At 40.5% G+C, this 18,695-nt stretch overlaps 1 protein-coding gene across 6 annotated transcripts in view; it reads left to right on the top strand.

Annotated features, from left to right (window-relative positions):
- Nucleotides 1–18,695, top strand: part of Ptpra (protein tyrosine phosphatase receptor type A) — a 125,339-nt gene that overhangs the window by 94,593 nt on the left and 12,051 nt on the right. For 5 of the 6 annotated variants that reach the window (XM_026409730.2, XM_026409729.2, XM_077800311.1 and 2 more), the window contains 11 exons: nucleotides 4,398–4,488; nucleotides 5,616–5,692; nucleotides 7,013–7,049; nucleotides 10,649–10,746; nucleotides 11,883–12,002; nucleotides 12,707–12,873; nucleotides 13,351–13,486; nucleotides 14,640–14,789; nucleotides 16,226–16,319; nucleotides 16,607–16,683; nucleotides 17,167–17,301. In XM_026409730.2, the coding sequence (XP_026265515.2) occupies nucleotides 4,398–4,488; nucleotides 5,616–5,692; nucleotides 7,013–7,049; nucleotides 10,649–10,746; nucleotides 11,883–12,002; nucleotides 12,707–12,873; nucleotides 13,351–13,486; nucleotides 14,640–14,789; nucleotides 16,226–16,319; nucleotides 16,607–16,683; nucleotides 17,167–17,301 (1,182 nt within the window). Of the gene's footprint in view, nucleotides 1–136; nucleotides 231–4,397; nucleotides 4,489–5,615; nucleotides 5,693–7,012; nucleotides 7,050–10,648; nucleotides 10,747–11,882; nucleotides 12,003–12,706; nucleotides 12,874–13,350; nucleotides 13,487–14,639; nucleotides 14,790–16,225; nucleotides 16,320–16,606; nucleotides 16,684–17,166; nucleotides 17,302–18,695 lie in introns of all 6 variants that reach the window. The other variant, XM_026409731.1, reaches the window with a different exon arrangement.

Raw genomic sequence — 18,695 nt, 5'->3', positions numbered from 1 at the left:
TTGAAGACATTAAAGGAAAATGGCTTAAGTTAGTGAAGAGATAGGATCAATGATTAGAAGACTCAATTTTGTAAAGATGTCAATTCTCCCCAACTGATGCATAGATTCAATGCAATTCCAATAAAAATCCCAACAGGTTTTTTGTGGAACTTGACAAGCTGATTCTAAAATTTATATGGAGGAGAAAAGATCCAAGAATAGCCAAGACATTCCCGAAGAAGAAGAACAAGGTGAGGAGACCTGCCTTACCAGATATAAAGAGTTATTATAAAATTTTAATAAGTAAGACAGTTTTATATTGGCACTGGGATAGATCTGATTGATCAGTGGAATAAAAATAGAGAGCCCAGTAGCAGATCCATGTGTAAATGGAAACCTATTTATGATAGAAATGCTGCTGCTGTCTTGGTTGGGGAAAGGATGGACTTTTCAGAAATAGTGCTGGGACAATTGGGCAATCCTCTGGGAGTATGTGAAATGAATGTTTGTCTCATCCTAGACACAAACACTGATCCCAGTTGGTGTAAACACTGAGATTTAAAGGACAGTACTAGAAAATATAGAGACCATAATGTAGGAAAATATGACCTCACAGTAGGAAAGAATTTCTAAAGCCTTAAAATATGCATAAAGGAGGTTGAGAGGTATAGCTCAGGTAGAGCACATGCCTAGCATCTGCAAGACTGTGTGTTTGTTCCCCACACTACCAAAAAAAAAATATTGATATAGGGAAAATTTGATGAATTTGACTATATAAGGTTTCAAAAATTCTGTTCATAAATAGATACCATAAAGAAAATGAGAGGCAAGCCACAAACTTGGTAAAAGGATGAATAAGTATCCAGAATATTTAAAGAACTCCTTCAAACTGTGAAGAAAATAATCCAGTAGAATGTTGGGAAAAACTCTAGACTAGGTACTTCATGGAAGGAGAATCAAAAACACTGAGGAAAGATGATGACCCTCAATAATCAGAGAAACATAAGTAAAACTGTGTTTAATAAATTTCTGACCATAGCAAATATTGATGAAGATACATATCAACAAGACCACTTTATATTGTTGGTGGGAGTATAAATACAGTAAGAAACAGTCTGGTCTTATCTGTTAAGGTTAAAGATACTCATGCCCCAAAATTCTTGATTGCTTGTAGAAGAAACATAGAAATTCATGCTTAGAGCAGGACTGTTTGTTAACTGTTAACAACCCAAATATTCATCAGTAGTAGGACAGAATAATAAATTTTGGTATAGTTACAAAGTGGAGCACTACAAAGTAAAGGGAATGAACTTCAGCTACATATGACCACCTGGAAAAATCTTAACATGATGTTGAGCCAAGAGGGGAAAAAAGCAAGTCACTTACTTGATTATCGTTTTATTTTTATAAAAAATAGACTGAACAGTAGTAATATATTATTTAAGGAGGCAAAGTATATGGGGTTCCCATATATTAAAGCAGTGTAATGATAAACATATAATTCCAAGTTTACCTATGCAAGGGGAAGGAAGAGGACATAGGAATCCAAAGAGAACTTCTAATTGAATGTTAGGCACATGTTTGAAAAATAATTAAATTAGAAAAACAATTTTTTTAAAAAAAACCTGGCATGTTTTTTTAAAAAAAATGAAGATTTAGCCTTGGATATAGTTAAGGCTTGAGCAAGAGATGAAATGGTGCTTGATGCTACCTACTGTTCAGAGAATGTAACATCCTGCAGGCTTGTGATTCAGTTGCTCCTTCCCTACCTATGTGGGCTATGTTTTTAAAAGTAGACACTAAAAGCAGTAGGATTCCCCTTATTTTCATCCCCAGCTTAGGCTCTTCAGCCTGAATCTTGCAGCTAACACTGTGTTCTTGGAGGCAAGCCCTGTCTTTTCTCTTGCTAAACAGTGGTTCCTGTTTCTTCCTAACTTTCCTCTTAGGAGCCTTAGCCCCCTGGAGACCTAGTTTTTCTTCATCATGACTAGGGGAGTAAGGGATTCCAATAGGACTGTGAGGTGATGATTATTGTTATTCTGACCCTTCAGTACTGAAGACTATTTTCAAGAGTCTTGCTCTTACTATTTCTGAATTACATCACTTAGAGAAGGGGTATACAGGAATTTTAGAGAAAGAATATGCTCCATATTGGTATCGAGGGCTTTAAAAACTGGTGTTTCATCCTGATTTAAACCAGGATGGAAACCTATGGAAATCTAGGAGAAGGAAGAGAAGGCAAACTGTGGGTGATTTAGGAAATTCCAATCTTTAGTATGGTCTCTGTTCCATGTACAAGAGTCCAGCCCAGGAAACTTTCTCCCTTTCATATATTGACAGAATTGGGGCAAAGGGAATTGCCCCCTTAGTATAATGACATGCATAATAACTTCCAGAATTTTAACTCTGAAAAGAAAATCCCTTGAGTAATTGAAGGCAGATGGATTATGAGACTCTTGATTCCCCTTATTTTAGAGTCTTTCAGTTTAATTTTTTCTACTACTATCATGGTGGTTATATTTGTTCCTTCTTAAAGCACTTGTTTCCATCTGGCAAAATTGGTTCTCATTGGGCTGGCATTTCCTTCATTTTTTATTTTATCTTTTTTTTTTTTTTTTAATAAAGCCAGAAATCTAAAAGTCATTTTTCATTCCTGGCTTTCTCTACTTGGGCAACTTTCCTTCTGTCAACAAATCTAGTAATTCTAACTCTAGAGTATACATTAAATGATTCCATCTCCCTGTTCTATCTTTCCCTGCCTCCACTTCATGCTTCAATTCTTATCTCTACACCATTATTTTCCACATAGCAATTGGAGTGAGTAAATTGAGTCACATTTTTAAAACCTTCAGTAGTTTCCTCACACACTTGAAATCCAAACTTTATTCATAGACCTACATGTAAATGAATAATCTGACCTTAAGTTCATCTCCTCCCATTCCTACTGTTATCACCACCAACCTCACCAAGTGTGTGACACCTTCACTGACCTTTAGTTCCTAACACAGGCAAGCCTTCTCCTGCCTTTGGGTCATCACAAGTGCTGTTCGCTGTGCCTGGAATACTGTCTTCCACACTCATCCTTCCTTATGAACACCTACCCTTAATCTAAATATGGCCCTTTCTGATACTTTATCTCTAATAGTATACTGTTCTTTCATAGCATTTATCATGATATGTAATTATATATTTGTTTTATCTGTTTAATGTCTGTCTTTCACCCACAAGTTTATATTGTGTATATGCTTGATCCACCACGGTTTGCTCTGTACCTAGCCTAACAGGTACACAATATGTATTTGTTGAAAAAATGAAAGAAAAATAATACATGAACCATAATTTACTAAACTGTTCTCCTACTGCTGAATACTAAGGTTGTTCTCAGTTTTGGGTTATTCTGAGTAATGATTAAGTAAATGTTTTGAACATAGAGATTTTTATTTCCTTAGATTAAATTCTGAGAAGTTAAATTACTAGGTCAAAAGATTGTGACTCTTTTCAAGGCTAATAAAATATACTTTCAAATCACTTCTCAGAAAGATTGTCTAGGTTGGAATTTTAAACTATTTTCCCTTTTTGTTTTTCTTAGTTTTAAATAAATAGAACATAAGAAGCGAACTGTTTGAATAAAATTTAGCTTCCTACTCTTGTAAAACTCATTTATTGAATGCTTATTTTGTGCCACATGTAAGATTATCTCATTTATTCTTGTGGCAGGTGTAATTATCGCAGGGTCACATATGAAGAAACTTGGGCCTAGAAAGGTTAACAGGCTTACTCAAGCTGATACAACCTAAGCTGTCTCATGTCAAAACATTTTATGCTTGCCCACATACCTCCCTGTGCTATCTAATTTACATTTGCTCTAAAACTGCTGCAACAGTGTCACTTTACCCAACTCTACTTCCCAGCTGCTACATCCATGTGAATGCCCTCCCTCCCACCAATTAGTCCTTGCTTTCTTGCTTCATGATGCTACAGGATGGGGTGCCATGCCCCTATATGAGAGCCCTAAAGAGAGCCTAAATCAGCCCTCCTATTGGGTTCACTGAGATGCATGAGGATGAATGGCCCTTTTTTTTTCTGTTATGTACCCCATTACTATTACAAGGTGGTTTATTTCAACCCAGCATTGTAACAGGCCCTAATCAAATAGTATCATAAAAAAAAAGTATGCTATGCTTATAGTAACAGGAATGGCACTTCACCTCCTGGGGATTCTTGGTGTTAATTCTGAGGGGCTTGCAGTTGTTTAGAGGAGAAGTGCATTCTCTCTGTTAGACTGTAAGTATTCACCTGAGTCTAGGCCTCATCCCCAGAGTAAAGGTAGAACTTGCTGCCAGGTCAGGTTTGGTGAGAGTCTGTACATTTGCTGTTTATGCCTTTTAAAAGTCCTCTAATTTCTCTTACCTTTTCAGGCTCTTCCTGCTTGTCCTATCCAGGCCACCTGTGAGGCTGCCTCCAAAGAGGAAAACAAGGAAAAAAATCGTTATGTAAACATCTTGCCTTGTGAGTGTTTGTAGGGTTTGGTGGTGGTGGTGGGGGGATTATAACCTGAAATTAATCTCTGACCAGATTTTCTGAGGATGGAAAGAATCAGGGGAGGGTGATAGTAGACTAGGGTCAAGACTTCGGGCTGAAAAATCCATTACATGGTTTCTCTTGCCACCCCACAGGGTCACTTGGGCTGGTTCGTCAAGATTTTTGTTGCAGACTTAAAGTTTTAGGAGGCCAGAGAGAAGAGTTTAATAGGACCAGACAGGAAGTGGGTTATTGGGATGTTGTTTTATTGTAATGCTCATTGAAAGAAATTCCAATACAGAGTTTTCTTTATACCCCTTCTCAGAGTTAGTCTTTGCTCATCAGTTGATCTACAATCTAAAAATATTTTTGTAGCCCAGTAGTCTCCAAAATGGAACATGCATAATCCAGGCAGGTATAAGAGGAAAATATTTGAACTTCATTTTATATTGCTTTTTTAAAAATTTATCCTTCTAAAATTTTTATGTTTTAGGGTCATAGTTATGTTAGCTTTTATGCATAATTTATCAGTAAATGAACATATGTTAGAGATGCATGCTCAAATTTTTATTGGTTACATATAGGACCCAAAAAATTAAGACCACTCTACTAGATATTTACAGCCACTTATTTGTATACTTATATATGTATATACATAAATGTATTTGCTATATATTTTAAAAATATAATTGGTATATTGTATACATTGAACTTTTTGGCCGGGGGAGGGGGGGGCGGGGTAGGGTGGAAGGAGGATGGTGCTGGGGATTGAACCCAGGGCTTCCTGTACATGAGGCAAATGTTATACCACTGAGCTAGATCCCCAAACCCCTTTCTTTTTTCTTTTCACCTTATATATTATCAGTTCATCTGTCAGACAATTTCCTTTTTATCAATTGGTTAATATTTCATACAGTGGGTATATGTATGTATGTATTCCCTGATGATAGTTGTGTTTCTGAATTTGGGATCTTAAAAATATGTTGGAATGACATCTTTATACATCAGTATTTCAGTACACATAAGACTGCAGATGTCTCAGCTGACTTAAACAATTGCATCAGAGAGAAATAAAATTGGATTTACTGGAATAGTAATTGTTGGATTTTTCCTAGATGACCACTCTAGAGTCCACCTGACACCTGTTGAAGGGGTTCCGGATTCTGATTACATCAATGCTTCATTCATCAATGTAAGGAACTCATGCTTTTCTCATTTATCTCCCTGAAAGACCATTGTCTACAGTCTGTTGGGTTTTTTCCCAACTGTATGTTAGGAGGAATATTTGCCATTTCAAGTTTTCCTTAAGTCTGATTTTTTTTAAAAGATCAAATATTTTAAAAATATATCTCAGTTTTTATCTTCCAGTGATAGAAACATTTGCCCAAACTTAAATTCTTCTCAGTACAAATTTTAATAGGCTTCCTATTGCTGACTCTGCACATGTCCATCTCTGAGTTATAATGCTTTCTCCTTCTGTGTTCAGAAGCACATCTATGCTGCCCTTGTTTAAACTGGAATAGAAAATGGCTTCTCAGATTTAGGCCCCTTCTTCTATTTGGCCTCTGACTTGTAGACTTGTGTTTCATATCATTACCTTGGTATGACCTGGCATCCCATCGAAACTTCCTCCTTCACTGCCCATTGTATTGCTGTCTGAAAGGGGAAGAGGGTGATTCACAGTCCTTAAAATGATTTTTCACTTTCCTATGACTTCTCAAGTGAGTACCATATGTAAGTTATTAGGTTGAAAGTTGTAACTGGAACAGTAAGGACTAAAAAAAGAAAGTTAATGCAGTTTTAGTTTTTCAGAGGTTCCTTATCTGTTGAGTGGCCTCTCCAGGCTCCTTTGCTTCTTGTCTCCCACTGCCTTTCTTGGGAAACCTATTCTCAAAAACACTTGGAGCTGATTCATCATACCCATAGGCTATTCCCAGAATGTTTTGCATTGGGTAAAACATCCAAAAAAAAGTAATAATAAGCTAGGGTATGGTGATATGAGTCTATTCCCAGCTACTTGGGAGGCTGAGGTGAGAGTTTCTACTTGAGCCCAGGAGTTTCAGACCTGAGCAATATAGTGAGACCCCCACCATATCTACGAAAAGAAATAAAACAACCCTTTGTTCTCCTCAGAGTAGGCCCAGCATCATCCCTGCAATTACCTCATATACTTCTGTCTTGGAAGGTTCGTACCCAGTAACACTAAAACATACATTACGGGCTGCTGATAAAACATCAGAAACATAGTCTAGCCTAGGAGTTGTTATTTTAATATCCTTATACCAGCATTCCCTAATAATTTTTTGAGAAGACTACTTATACTGTTTGCAGTTTGTAATCTTTGTTTTTTATCCCCAAAGCTAATCTCTTGGGAATTTCTGTAATGGAAATTCTTATTAATTGCCTGGACCTTTTCACAAGGAAGGCCTTGTTAACTGGTTCAGAGTTAGACTAGAGAATTTCATTCCTATTAACTTTTTGTTCTCACTTTATTCTCCTCCCGCCTCCCCAGGGCTACCAAGAAAAAAACAAATTCATTGCTGCACAAGGTAAAGTAATGACAACATTTTATTCTTGGTCTTAACCGTGATCTCCTAGTGGATTTGGGGTTTCCCCTATTCCAAAGACTGAATGGATTAGGAGAATGCAGTAGCTTTTCTGTAGTTTTATTACTACTTAAAAGAAATGAAACCCACCTCACAAGTTACAACTAAGGGCTTTCATTCATCTTGGGAGGCTGAGGCAAGAAGATCACAAGTTCAGCATGGGCAACTTAGTGATCCTTAGCAATGTAGACCCTATTTCAAAATTTTAAAATATAACAATAATAAAAGAACTGGGGGTGTAGCTCAATGGTAAAGTGCCCCTAAGTTCAATCCACAGTACCAAGGGTTTAAAAAAAAAAAAAAGGGAAAGTGAGTAATTGATGTTAATGTGGTCCACTGACTTATTCAGTTATTTATTGACCATATCTTATATAATAGACACTGGCCTAAGTGATGGGGCTATGGAGGGAATGAAACAATATAAAGTCTCTGCCTTTTTGGAGCATTTAGTTGGTAAAGTTTGCAGCAAGTAAACATATTAACAGAAATGTGAATAAGTGACTATGCTGTTCATTATGATGGCCACTTAGCCACATGTGGCCATTTAAGATTAAATTTTAAGTTTGATATAGCTTGCCTACTGTGTGAGGTTCTAAGTTCCATTTCCAGCACCTAAAAAAAAAAAAAAAAAAAACCCACATTACATTAAATTTTAATTAATAAAATTTAAAGTTTGTTTCTTGATTATGTACTAAGACTTATTGATTGTTCTTTTGTTTTAAGGCTCAATAGCTACATGTTGCTAGAGGCTACTGTGTTAGTGCAGATATAAAACATTTCCATAAGTGCAGATATAAAACATTTCCATAATTATCTTTCTATCAGATAATAAAAAAGATATAAACTAAAACAGATGTAGCAATGAAATAAGGTAGTCAGGGAAAGCCTCAGAAACTCCTTGTTACAGCAAGGGGCCTACCTATTGCCTGACAAGGCTCTGCTTTCCCTCCCTCTGTATTCAGCCACCTCTTAGTTCAGACTGTTTCATTTTGGGTGGGGATGTTGCTCAGTGGTAGAGCACACTCAAGGCCCTGGGTTCAATCCCCAGCACACACAAAAAAAAATAAAAAATAAATTTTGTTTTTATTTTTACTAACGGGAATACTTAGAGTAATAAAAGGCAGAGAAGGAAAATTTTTAAAGTGAAAAGAATCAAGAAAACTGGGTATATATAAATATATCCATGGCTGTTGTACCATAGATTATTCAGGAAATAATGAAAAAGAATTTAAGAAAGTCAAAGGGAATGTAAAACTTGTAAACAAACAAATTTATGCTCACACTTGCAGTCTCAGAACTGGGGAGACTGAGGTAGTAGAATCACTTCACTAGTTTCAGACTAGCCTGGACAACATAGCAGGGCCCTTTCTCATAAACAAATATAAATCAACAACAAGTTTCTCCCCTTTCTTCTTTAGTTTTGTGGTCTAATGCTCCTGAGGCAATGTTTTTAATCTGTTGGCTCCTTGTAGGTGCTCTAATCCCTTATAAAGCTCCTCTCCCTCAGTCAGGCAGCCATGCACAATGTGCCCTTCTCCCCATCTTCCCAGTAAAATTGGATCCCAGTTTTGAGTTAAGATAATAATTGTTACTTCCATTTTCATGAGTATACATATATTCACAACTGAAACATGGAGTACTGTGTTGTTTTGTCTGGGAATTAATGATTGTACTTTTTCATAGTCATTTTCCCTCCCTCCCTCCCTCTTTCTTTCTTTCTTCCTTTCTTCCTTTCTTTCCTTCCTTCCTTTCCTTCCTTCCTTTCTTTTTCTTCCTTTCTTTTCTTTCTTTCGGGTGGTGCTGGGGATTGAACCCAGGGCCTTGTGCATGTGAGGCAGATACTCTACCAACTGAGCTATAACCCCAGCCCCCATTCTTTCTTCCTTTATTTTTATTTATACATGACAGCGGAATGCATTACAATTTTTATTACATAAATAGAGCACAACTTTTCATATCTCTGGTTGTATACAAATTATATTCACACCAATTTGTGTCTTCATACATGTACTGTGGATAATAGTGATCATCACATTCCACCATAATTTCTAACCCCATGCCCCGTCCCTTCACCGCCAACCCCTCCGCCTTTTCTAGAGTTTGTCTATTCCTCCCATGCTCTCTCTCCCTATCCCACTATGAATAAGCCTCCTTATATCAAAAATGGTATACTCACAAACTGCTGCAAATTGGTGGAACCAATATGGAAAGCAGTATGGAGATTTCTTGGAAAATTGGGAATGGAACCACCGTTTGACCCAGCTATCTCTCTCCTCGGTCTGTACCCAAAGGACTTAAAAACAGCATACTACAGGGACACAGCCACATCAATGTTTATAGCAGCATAATTCACAACAGCTAAACTGTAGAACCAACCTAGTTGCCCTTCAATAGATGAGTAGATTAAAAAAAAATATGGCATATACACACAATGGAATATTACTCAGCAGTAAAAGAGAATAAAATCATGACATTTGCCAGTGAATGGATGGAGTTAGAGAAGATAATGCTAAGTGAAGTTAGCCAATCCCAAAAAACCAAATGCCGAATGTTTTCTTTGATATAAGGAGGCTTAGTCATTTACCTTTTCAATATGCCTACCTCTAATTTTTCCCCTGAACTTTTTTGCAGTGCTGGTGATCAGTCCCAGGGCCTTGCACACACTAGGCATCCCCTAAAATCATTATTAGAAGTATATATATTTCCTCTCAGTACTTTCAGATACACAAGGTTTAATTTTAAAAAAAATTAATTTAAAATCCTTCTGGAGCCTTCCTTGGCTCCATGTTGGATTAGTTGTCAGAGGCTCTCTAGCCTCCCAAGTCTCCTAAGGCTTCCCTTTACAAACACTCTGGGAATTTCATTAGTCTCTATTAGGTCCCATTTCTTTCTTTCTTTGTTACCTGATAATTGTTTAGAATCTTCTTGTAAATTTTTTTTTATTTTTTTTTTTTAATTTTTTTTTTAGAGAGAGAATTCCTTAATATTTATTCTTTAGTTTTTTGTGGACACAACATCTTTGTTTGTATGTGGTGCTGAGGATTGAACCCAGGCCCCTTGCATGCCAGGCGAGCGTGCTACCGCTTGAGCCACATCCCCAGCCCCCTTCTTATAAATTTTGAATTCCAGCCTAGACAAGTCACTCATCTTTGGGGCTGAAAACGTTCACCTCAGCATGATAGGAAGGAGTAAATGTCACATCCAGCATCTAGCCTATTATCTGGACCATAATGTAGGTATTCAATAAACAGTCATAATTTCTAATGTATAACTGTAATATCCGTGAGAGACACTGTGTTCTGTTATATTTTGACAGCTTCTTGCCTCCAATCATGGTCAAGTGCCTGGCACATACATGGTGGTTACAAGGGAAACATTCAAATTTTAGGTAGCTGGGTTGGATATTTAGCTGAAAACATGGACATAGGATTTCAAAAGCCAGAAATGGATCTTCGTAATTTCTTAGCACCTTTCTTCCCTTTCGTGTGTGTGTGTGTGTGTGTGTGTGTGTGTGTTTTAATCTTTGCTGTTGGCTACTTTAGGACCAAAAGAAGAAACAGTAAATGATTTCTGGAGGATGATCTGGGAACAAAACACAGCCACCATTGTCATGGTGACCAACCTAAAAGAGCGAAAAGAGGTGAGTGGAGAAATTAGATAAGGGGGGTCTTGATATGGTGTGGCCAGCAGAAAGGCTACTCTCTGGAGCTCTGAGTTGGAGCCTGGCTATCTATACTTTGTGGCTGTTGTGCCATGGATCATTCAGGCAAACACAAGCTGATGTATGTACTAGACTCTTCTGTGGCCTGGAAGCCTCAGATGAACCTTAGGGGGGCTAGGGCACATTCCCACATCTGGTAGTCAAACACCTTGCTCTGGTTCTAAAATAACTTGGAAGGAAGACATAGGCCTTTAGTTAAGGGAAAACCACAGAGGCTATTCTCCCCTAGTTTCTCAAATCCCTTATTCCCTTGGTTTCCTATCCCATCTCCTGATGAGGCCTTTGGTATATCCTAAAGTTGACAGAGGGACCTGTGCGAATTGACACCCTGAAGGAATGCAGAACAACCTGAGGCTTGGGGCCTGGTCCTATAGTCAGATTTCTGATTGCTCCTTTTCCTTGTGTGGCTGCCACGTGTACTTCTGGCCTTATCCAGCATCATCAGTGGGTCACATTCTGGGTTTCTATATCAAGCCCCAGAGAAGAATCCCCATTTGTGGCAATCTTTCTCAAGGATGGCCTTTGAATCACCTAGCTCACCGTCCTGGGGTGTTTAAGGGTTGATCAGCAGCTCCCTAGTGCCTAAGAGGGATAGTGCTAGGACTGGGCTTTAGGTTAGATTCCTTCAAATAGACCTCTGATTCTTTAAAGCTTCCAAACAGAGAAGGCCTTAGACCTCTCATGGAAGGTTTATAGTCTGCCATAGTCCATCTTGGTGGCCCTCTCATATCAGACTGCTGGCTCCAGGAGTTCAGACAGGCTTGCCCCTAAATCCTGACCTGGGATATTGTGGAAGGACAGATTTTATAAATAAAATTACTTCAGATTTGCCCTGAATTGAAGGAGTGAGTGTGGGAAAGATAAATATGGGACTGATGCTCTGTGAAGAGATTATGGAAGCTGAGGAATTTGATGAAAGGAAGTTAGAATGAATAAGCCCACAGATGTCCGAGGTAAAAATAGAGGTGCTAGGGCTTTCTGGGGACTTCATTATGGCCCTTTGCATCAGCCAGGGGCAATCTGAGATGAGGGGGTATGTGTCTATTTCTTTCCAGTGTAAGTGTGCCCAGTACTGGCCAGACCAAGGCTGCTGGACCTATGGGAATATCCGTGTGTCTGTAGAGGATGTGACTGTCCTGGTGGATTACACAGTACGAAAGTTCTGCATTCAGCAGGTACTGTCTCCCGCCTCCTTTCCCAGTCTTGTTTAGGATCAGCTAACCACTGAGAGGATGGGAACAGGCTATTGTCCCCCCTCCTATCCAATATGGTCAAGAATCACTAAGTGTGCGATATGTTTAAGTCTGAAACCAGAGATCTGACCTTCAGAGAGCTTCTCAGACCTTAAAAGGACAATGTTTTCATGACTCGGGGATAAAGTACCAACTGATGTGGAGTTTGATCCAAGATATGACCAAGCACTATGGAGTGGGGGATTGGGAGGTAGCACAATCTGCCAGATACTAGAGTCACCTTTCCTACTTCAAAGGCTTCTGATGGCAAGGACCAGGTGGGCATATTCTTGGCACTCTAGAGCAACCGTGGAGGCCTGAGCCAAAGTTGCCTTTAGCTGAAGAGCCTTACCAAGAGTCAGGAGTCCTGAACTTTGGTTTTGACCTTGCCATTTACTCATTCTGAAGCCTTGATAGGTCATTGAAGTTCTCTTGAGTTTTACCTTCCATACCTATAGGTTGAGAATAATATTAACAGCCCTGCCTAACTCATGGAGTTACTAGGAAGATTCTCTGGCCATGGTCAGAACTTTCTTGGATACATTCTCTTTCTCATTGTAACTGACAATCATTGTTGTACCTTCCCTCCCATGAGATGCCCAGTCCTGGTTATCAAGGCCAACATAAAGGATTTCCTCATTTCACAGGTGGGTGACGTGACCAACAGAAAACCACAGCGCCTCATCACTCAGTTCCACTTTACCAGCTGGCCAGACTTTGGGGTGCCTTTCACCCCAATCGGCATGCTCAAGTTCCTCAAGAAAGTGAAGGCCTGTAACCCTCAGTATGCAGGGGCTATTGTGGTCCACTGCAGGTCAGTATGTCCTGACTCTTTGCTCCCCACATTCTGCCCACTTGGCCAGAGCAGGAAACAGCATAGGGTCCCTGGCTGAGGAAGGTGGCATAGAGAACATGAACACTAGGGCCCCAGGGGAGCAACAAGAGAGACTCCTCAAGTTCAACTGCTAGTAGAGAATATGGCTTGAGAAAAGAGGGAAGGAAGAGGAGTCCTCCAAGGTTGGTAGTGGGGAGACCCTGCTGTGGAGCTGGATTATGTGATGACCATGTATCCTTGCAGCCTTCAGATTCAGAGTTCCTAGTGCTGATAGCTAGAGATCAGAAGGTCAGGGAAGAGTGGAGTTTCTGGTTCCAAGAGAGTCCTAACTCCCTCCCCTTCAGAATTAGAATTTAGAGGCCTAGAAAAAGAGTCCCAGCCTTTGTTGTCCTCCCTGCTTCCTCCAGTAAGGCATGCTGTTCATCCCAGTAACCATCCTCTGCCCTCTGGCTACAGTGCAGGTGTAGGGCGCACTGGTACCTTTGTCGTCATTGATGCCATGCTGGACATGATGCATACAGAGCGGAAGGTGGATGTATATGGCTTTGTGAGCCGAATCCGGGCCCAGCGCTGCCAGATGGTGCAAACAGATGTGAGTAATCTGTGGGTGAAGGTGGCAGTAGGTTTTTTCCTGGGGCTAAAATATCTGCCTACCTCAAGGGCTCACTCAGTCTCCCAGGTTATTGTAAATGATCATCATCATACAGTGTGATGAAGAGCCCTTATAAATTATCTACTCAGCCATGCTCAGTGGCACACACTCGTAATCGTAGCAGCCTGGGAGGCTGAGGCAAGGAGGATCACAAGTTCAAGTACTGCCTCAGCAATTTAGTGAGGCCCTGTCTCAAAAAAAAAAAAAATAAAAGAACTGGGAATGTGGCTTAAGCACCCCTGGGTTCAATTCCTGATACCAAAATAAAGTGCTTAAAGAGAATACCAGCTGGGTGTGGTGATTTATGCCTATAATTCTAGCTATTCAGGAGGCTGAGGTAGCAGGATCGCAAGTATGAGACCAGTTTGGGAATTTTGCAAGACCCTGTCTCAAAAAAGGATTGGGTATATAACTCAGTTGTAGAGCACCCCTCACCTCTGGGTTCAATCCCTAGTATCAAAAGCAAGCAGGCAAGCACAGAGGAGGTTTTGACTTTGGGTATGGGCATGTCAGGAAGGCAGCTGTCATTTTCACTGGTCTTTAAAAGATAAAGGAACATGGGCTGGGGATATAGCTCAGTTTGTAGAGTGCTTGCCTCACATGCACAAGACCCTGGGTTCAATCCCCAGCACCACAAAAAAAAAGGAACAGTCCTTGAGGAAAGCAAGTGAGTCATGATGTATCTCAGCCACATCCAGGAGCAGCAATGAGATGGGCTTTGTAGCCAGGGCACAGCATGAGGAGGGAAGCTGTCAGGAGACTGGGCATTACAGATTATCACAGACTTTATGTATCTCTACTTCTGACAGTCCTTTCAAACTTGAATCTGCCCTCTCAGAATGAGAAGTGTTGCATATGTCCCCCTCACTAAGCTTCCACCATCCCCAAGGCAGATAGGAATACTGCCTTCCAAGCTAACCACCACCAGAAGGACTCATTTCCCTGCTTCTCTGAGTCAGGGCAATAAGAGGAATCATTTTGCCCCTGCTAGGATCAAAAGAAAAGAAAAGTGGTCTGGGGATGGGAGGGATGATGTGGTATCATTAGGACTGTGTTGTTTATAACTGAGAACTTGGCATCATCTGTGTTTCAGATGCAGTATGTTTTTATATACCAAGCCCTTCTGGAGCATTATCTCTATGGGGATACAGAACTGGAAGTGACCTCTCTAGAAACCCACCTGCAAAAAATTTACAACAAAATCCCAGGGACCAGCAACAATGGATTGGAAGAAGAGTTTAAGGTGAGTTGGTACTAGATGACCAACTCCAGATTGAAGGGTCCATTTGGTCTAGGAATTGTGGGTGTGGGTAAATGACTCCTTGTGCATTTGCCCGCAGATGGTAAGACCCCTGGTGAGGCATGCCAGTGGTTTAAGGAAGTGGTCCTTTCAGCTCCTGTTATTCTCAACTCATCTTCCTTGTTAGGAGTCACTTCACTTTGGTTTAGGGGGAAAGAAAAACAGGTAACAATGTTTTTTGTTTTGTTTTGTTTAAAAAAAAAAAAAGCCCACAGTCCACAGGTGATTATATATAGCCAGGGCAAAATTTTTCTATAAGGACCAGATAATAAATATTTTAGAGTTTGTAGACCATACAGTCTCTGTCCCAACTGCTTACTACTGCTATTATAGCACCAAAGCAGGCATAGACAGATTGTGAACAAATAAGTAGGGCTGTTTCTGTAAGACTTTATTTATAGGCAGCAGTCTGGATTTAGCCTATGGATCTTAGATTGCTGACTGCTACTGCCATTAGTTAATGTCTCTCAACACATAAAGCCTATGTCAGGGCTGTGTAGCTCACTGGTAGATCATGTACTTAGTATTTATGAGATCCTGAGTTTAATCCTTTCCACCAAAAGCATCCTAAGTCATGCTCTCATCAATGAAAAGTGCTCCCAGAAGCAAGTGATTTGTAGGTTCAGGTGAGAATGACACCTTTCCTTAAAAGCAGTTCTTCTCACACTATGGTGTATACGCTGGGGATCCTGACAGATACAGGTTCTGATTCAGCAAGTCTGAGTTAGATCCTGACACTTTGCATGTGACATTCTGCATTTCTAACAAAATGGGGACAAATGCTGATGATGTATGGGCTACACTTTGAGTAGCAAGGATCAGGAAGAACATGAGGGGAAGAGGGGATACACATTTGGATAAGTTTTTCTAAGAAGTCTAAGACTACCTGTGTGGGTAGAACAGCAAGGTGGGCATCGGGTGGGCCTAGTTCCTTCTTCATCCTGGAATCCTAGCTCCAGGATCATAAAGTTCTAGGCCAAAGGAATCCCAGAAGAACTCATACAACAGCCTGGAAGGGGTTGTCTCTCAGTGGTACAGCGCTCACCTAACATGGGTGAAATAAAATAAATAAATAAATAAATAAAGCACCACATAAAAATAAAGGCATTGTGTTGTGTCCATCTACACCTAGAAAATAAATATTAAGAAAAAAAAAAAGAGCCTGGAAGGCAGTATTTACTAAACACTGACTTGACTTGTTCCTGAGCTTAAAGAAAGAAGAAACAGTGTTCCAACAAAAACATGTAGAAATGGAGATCAGGGCCCTAGGGGAAGAACGGAGTGCTGACAAGGACCCTGGAGATGCAGGCCTGGTGACAGGCAGTCTTGTCAGGTTTAATTACTGGGTCAATAATGTTCCACTTCCCTTCCTCATTCAGAAATTAACATCAATCAAAATCCAGAATGACAAGATGCGGACTGGAAACCTTCCAGCCAACATGAAGAAGAACAGGGTTTTACAGATCATTCCATGTAAGTGCCCTATCCCCTAATTCTTTCCACCCTTTCTACTTCTCAGGGACTAATTAATGATTGGTTTGGAGACAAGAATCAGAGCATTACCTCTTGGTGCTCCCAGTGCTTTAATGGCCCCTGTAAATAAAATATCATAAAGAGGCAAAGCCTTTCTTTCTCCTGGACAAGAAACAAGCTTGCCCTTGCCCAGCTGGGATTACATCTGCTAAGGGCCAAGGGCAGGAGCAGTGGAAAGCGAGAGATTGGGCATGTTGGTGAGCTACCAGCCACTGTTCTTCCTGCAGATGAATTCAACAGAGTGATCATTCCAGTTAAGCGAGGTGAAGAGAACACAGACTATGTGAATGCATCCTTCATTGATGTAAGTGTTGGCTGTGCCTGAGCTCCCAGCACCCCATAGAAATTCCCTGGACTTAACAGTGCTTCCCTCACAAACCTCCCTGGGAGGATCTTATTTGAATCAGTCAGCAATTACTGAATTCTGATACCTTCCCACCCACCTAGCTTACTAGGTTTGTCCAGCCCCAAAGAATAGAAGGTGGGCAAAACAGTGCACTCTAGTGTGATACCTAAAGTGAAACTTTACCGCACACTCATCTAGGCTAAAAAAACTGACCTGACCTTTCCCATTCCTGTTCTTCTCATCCTAGCTCCAGCACCCCTTTCCTTTCCCCAGAGTTTGATCTTTGGCCACAGGGGAGCTCTGTCTGGGATGGATTTGCCTCCAGCAGCTCCTATCCTTTCCTAGTGTCTTGTCTCATTGCCTCCAAGAAAGGCCCATCTTTTCCATTCACCCTTCCCTGATTATACCACCTCTTCCCTGTAATTGACCTGGTCTGTATAGGGCTACCGGCAGAAGGACTCTTACATTGCCAGCCAGGGCCCTCTTCTCCACACAATTGAAGACTTCTGGCGTATGATCTGGGAGTGGAAATCATGTTCCATCGTGATGCTAACAGAACTGGAGGAGAGAGGCCAGGTGAGTTCAAAAAGGTCCTGGGCTGTGAGAGAAATAGTGTGAACAAGTGTGTATATAGGGGTAGGGGTAGGCTAGAAGGTAGTTCTTAATTTTTACTTTGACTTATACTGTCCACAAAGCCATTTTCAAACTTATTATCCAGTCTGTTAGGGTCTGAGCTATCATCAGCTTCTCCCAGGACTGGAAAGCAAAGCAGTTCCCACCCTTTCACTTTTCTCCAGAATACAGCCCCCAGCCTAGCCTTTGCACACATTCTCTGCACCCAACCCCCCCAGGCAGGACAGAACCAGTAAGAGGAGGGATGCAGAGCCAGTCCAGGGCATGGTGAGTGTCTCTAAGAAGGGGTCACCTCTTCTGGCTAAATGAAAGAAAACAATAGAATTTGAGAAATAACAAAAGCAAGAAATGTACAACTTAAATTTCATTAATAAGGAAATGGAGTTTTCCCCCCTAGAAACATGTGTCCTTTTTTGGCTGAGTAGGTGATTTAAGAGGGATAAAGCCAGAGGACAAAGTGACCCAGTGCCAGACCAGCCATCCTTCACAGGCGTAACAAGGAAGTCTTTAAAAAAAAAAAAAAAAAACACTCCCTCAAGTCAGTTAAAAAGTGTTGTCTGGGGACTCAGAGGTCCCCCAGAGCTCCCAGGGAATAGAAGAAATCTCACCACTACTACTGATTCAGTCATGCCACCTCCATCGGGGCACTCTCATCTCAGGGATTCTCCCTCTAATTCTCATTACTGGCAGCCAGTCTGTGCTTCCACTGTGCTTATTCTTTTTTTTTTTTTTTTTTTTTTTAAGAGAGAGAATTTTTTAATATTTGTGTTTTAGTTTTCGGTGGACACAACATCTTTATTTTATTTTTATGTGGTGCTGAGGATCGAACCCAGCATCCTGTGCATGCCAGGCAAGCGTGCTACCGCTTGAGCCACATCCCCAGCCCACTTATTCTTCTGTTGAGGTTATTCAGTGCAGTAATTGGGTGCTTCTTTAGGCCTGGGATGGTATGTAACAAGGAAGGATGTAAGGATGTAAGGATCAGAATCAATAAAATCATCCTGGAGAAGCTAGCAAGGCTTGGTAGGAAAGTTTCTCCTAAGCTATAATGAAGAGTTGAGACTTTTTAAAGCACTTTAAGAGTTTTTGACAAATCCAGTTTATGGTGTGTTTTTTTGTTTGTTTTTGTTTTTGTTTGTTCTGTTTTTAATCCCTTGGTAACACCAGGAGAACAGTGAGGAGAAATGGGCAAGCCAGAAGCAGAGGGGAACTATGGAAGTTTTGTTGATGGCTTGAACTCTGCTGAGCTGGTCAGAGAGGGTGGAGAGGTGAGGAGGGCCCAATAGGAAAAGAGTTAAGCACAGCACCCACTCAGGAGTCACTGAGTTTGTTTTACA

The sequence above is a fragment of the Urocitellus parryii genome, chromosome 6, assembly GCF_045843805.1.
Source record: "Urocitellus parryii isolate mUroPar1 chromosome 6, mUroPar1.hap1, whole genome shotgun sequence".
Classification (NCBI taxonomy): domain Eukaryota; kingdom Metazoa; phylum Chordata; class Mammalia; order Rodentia; family Sciuridae; genus Urocitellus; species Urocitellus parryii.
The sequence above is the reverse complement of the archived record's forward strand: the minus strand, read 5'-3'. Positions and strand labels throughout refer to the sequence as shown.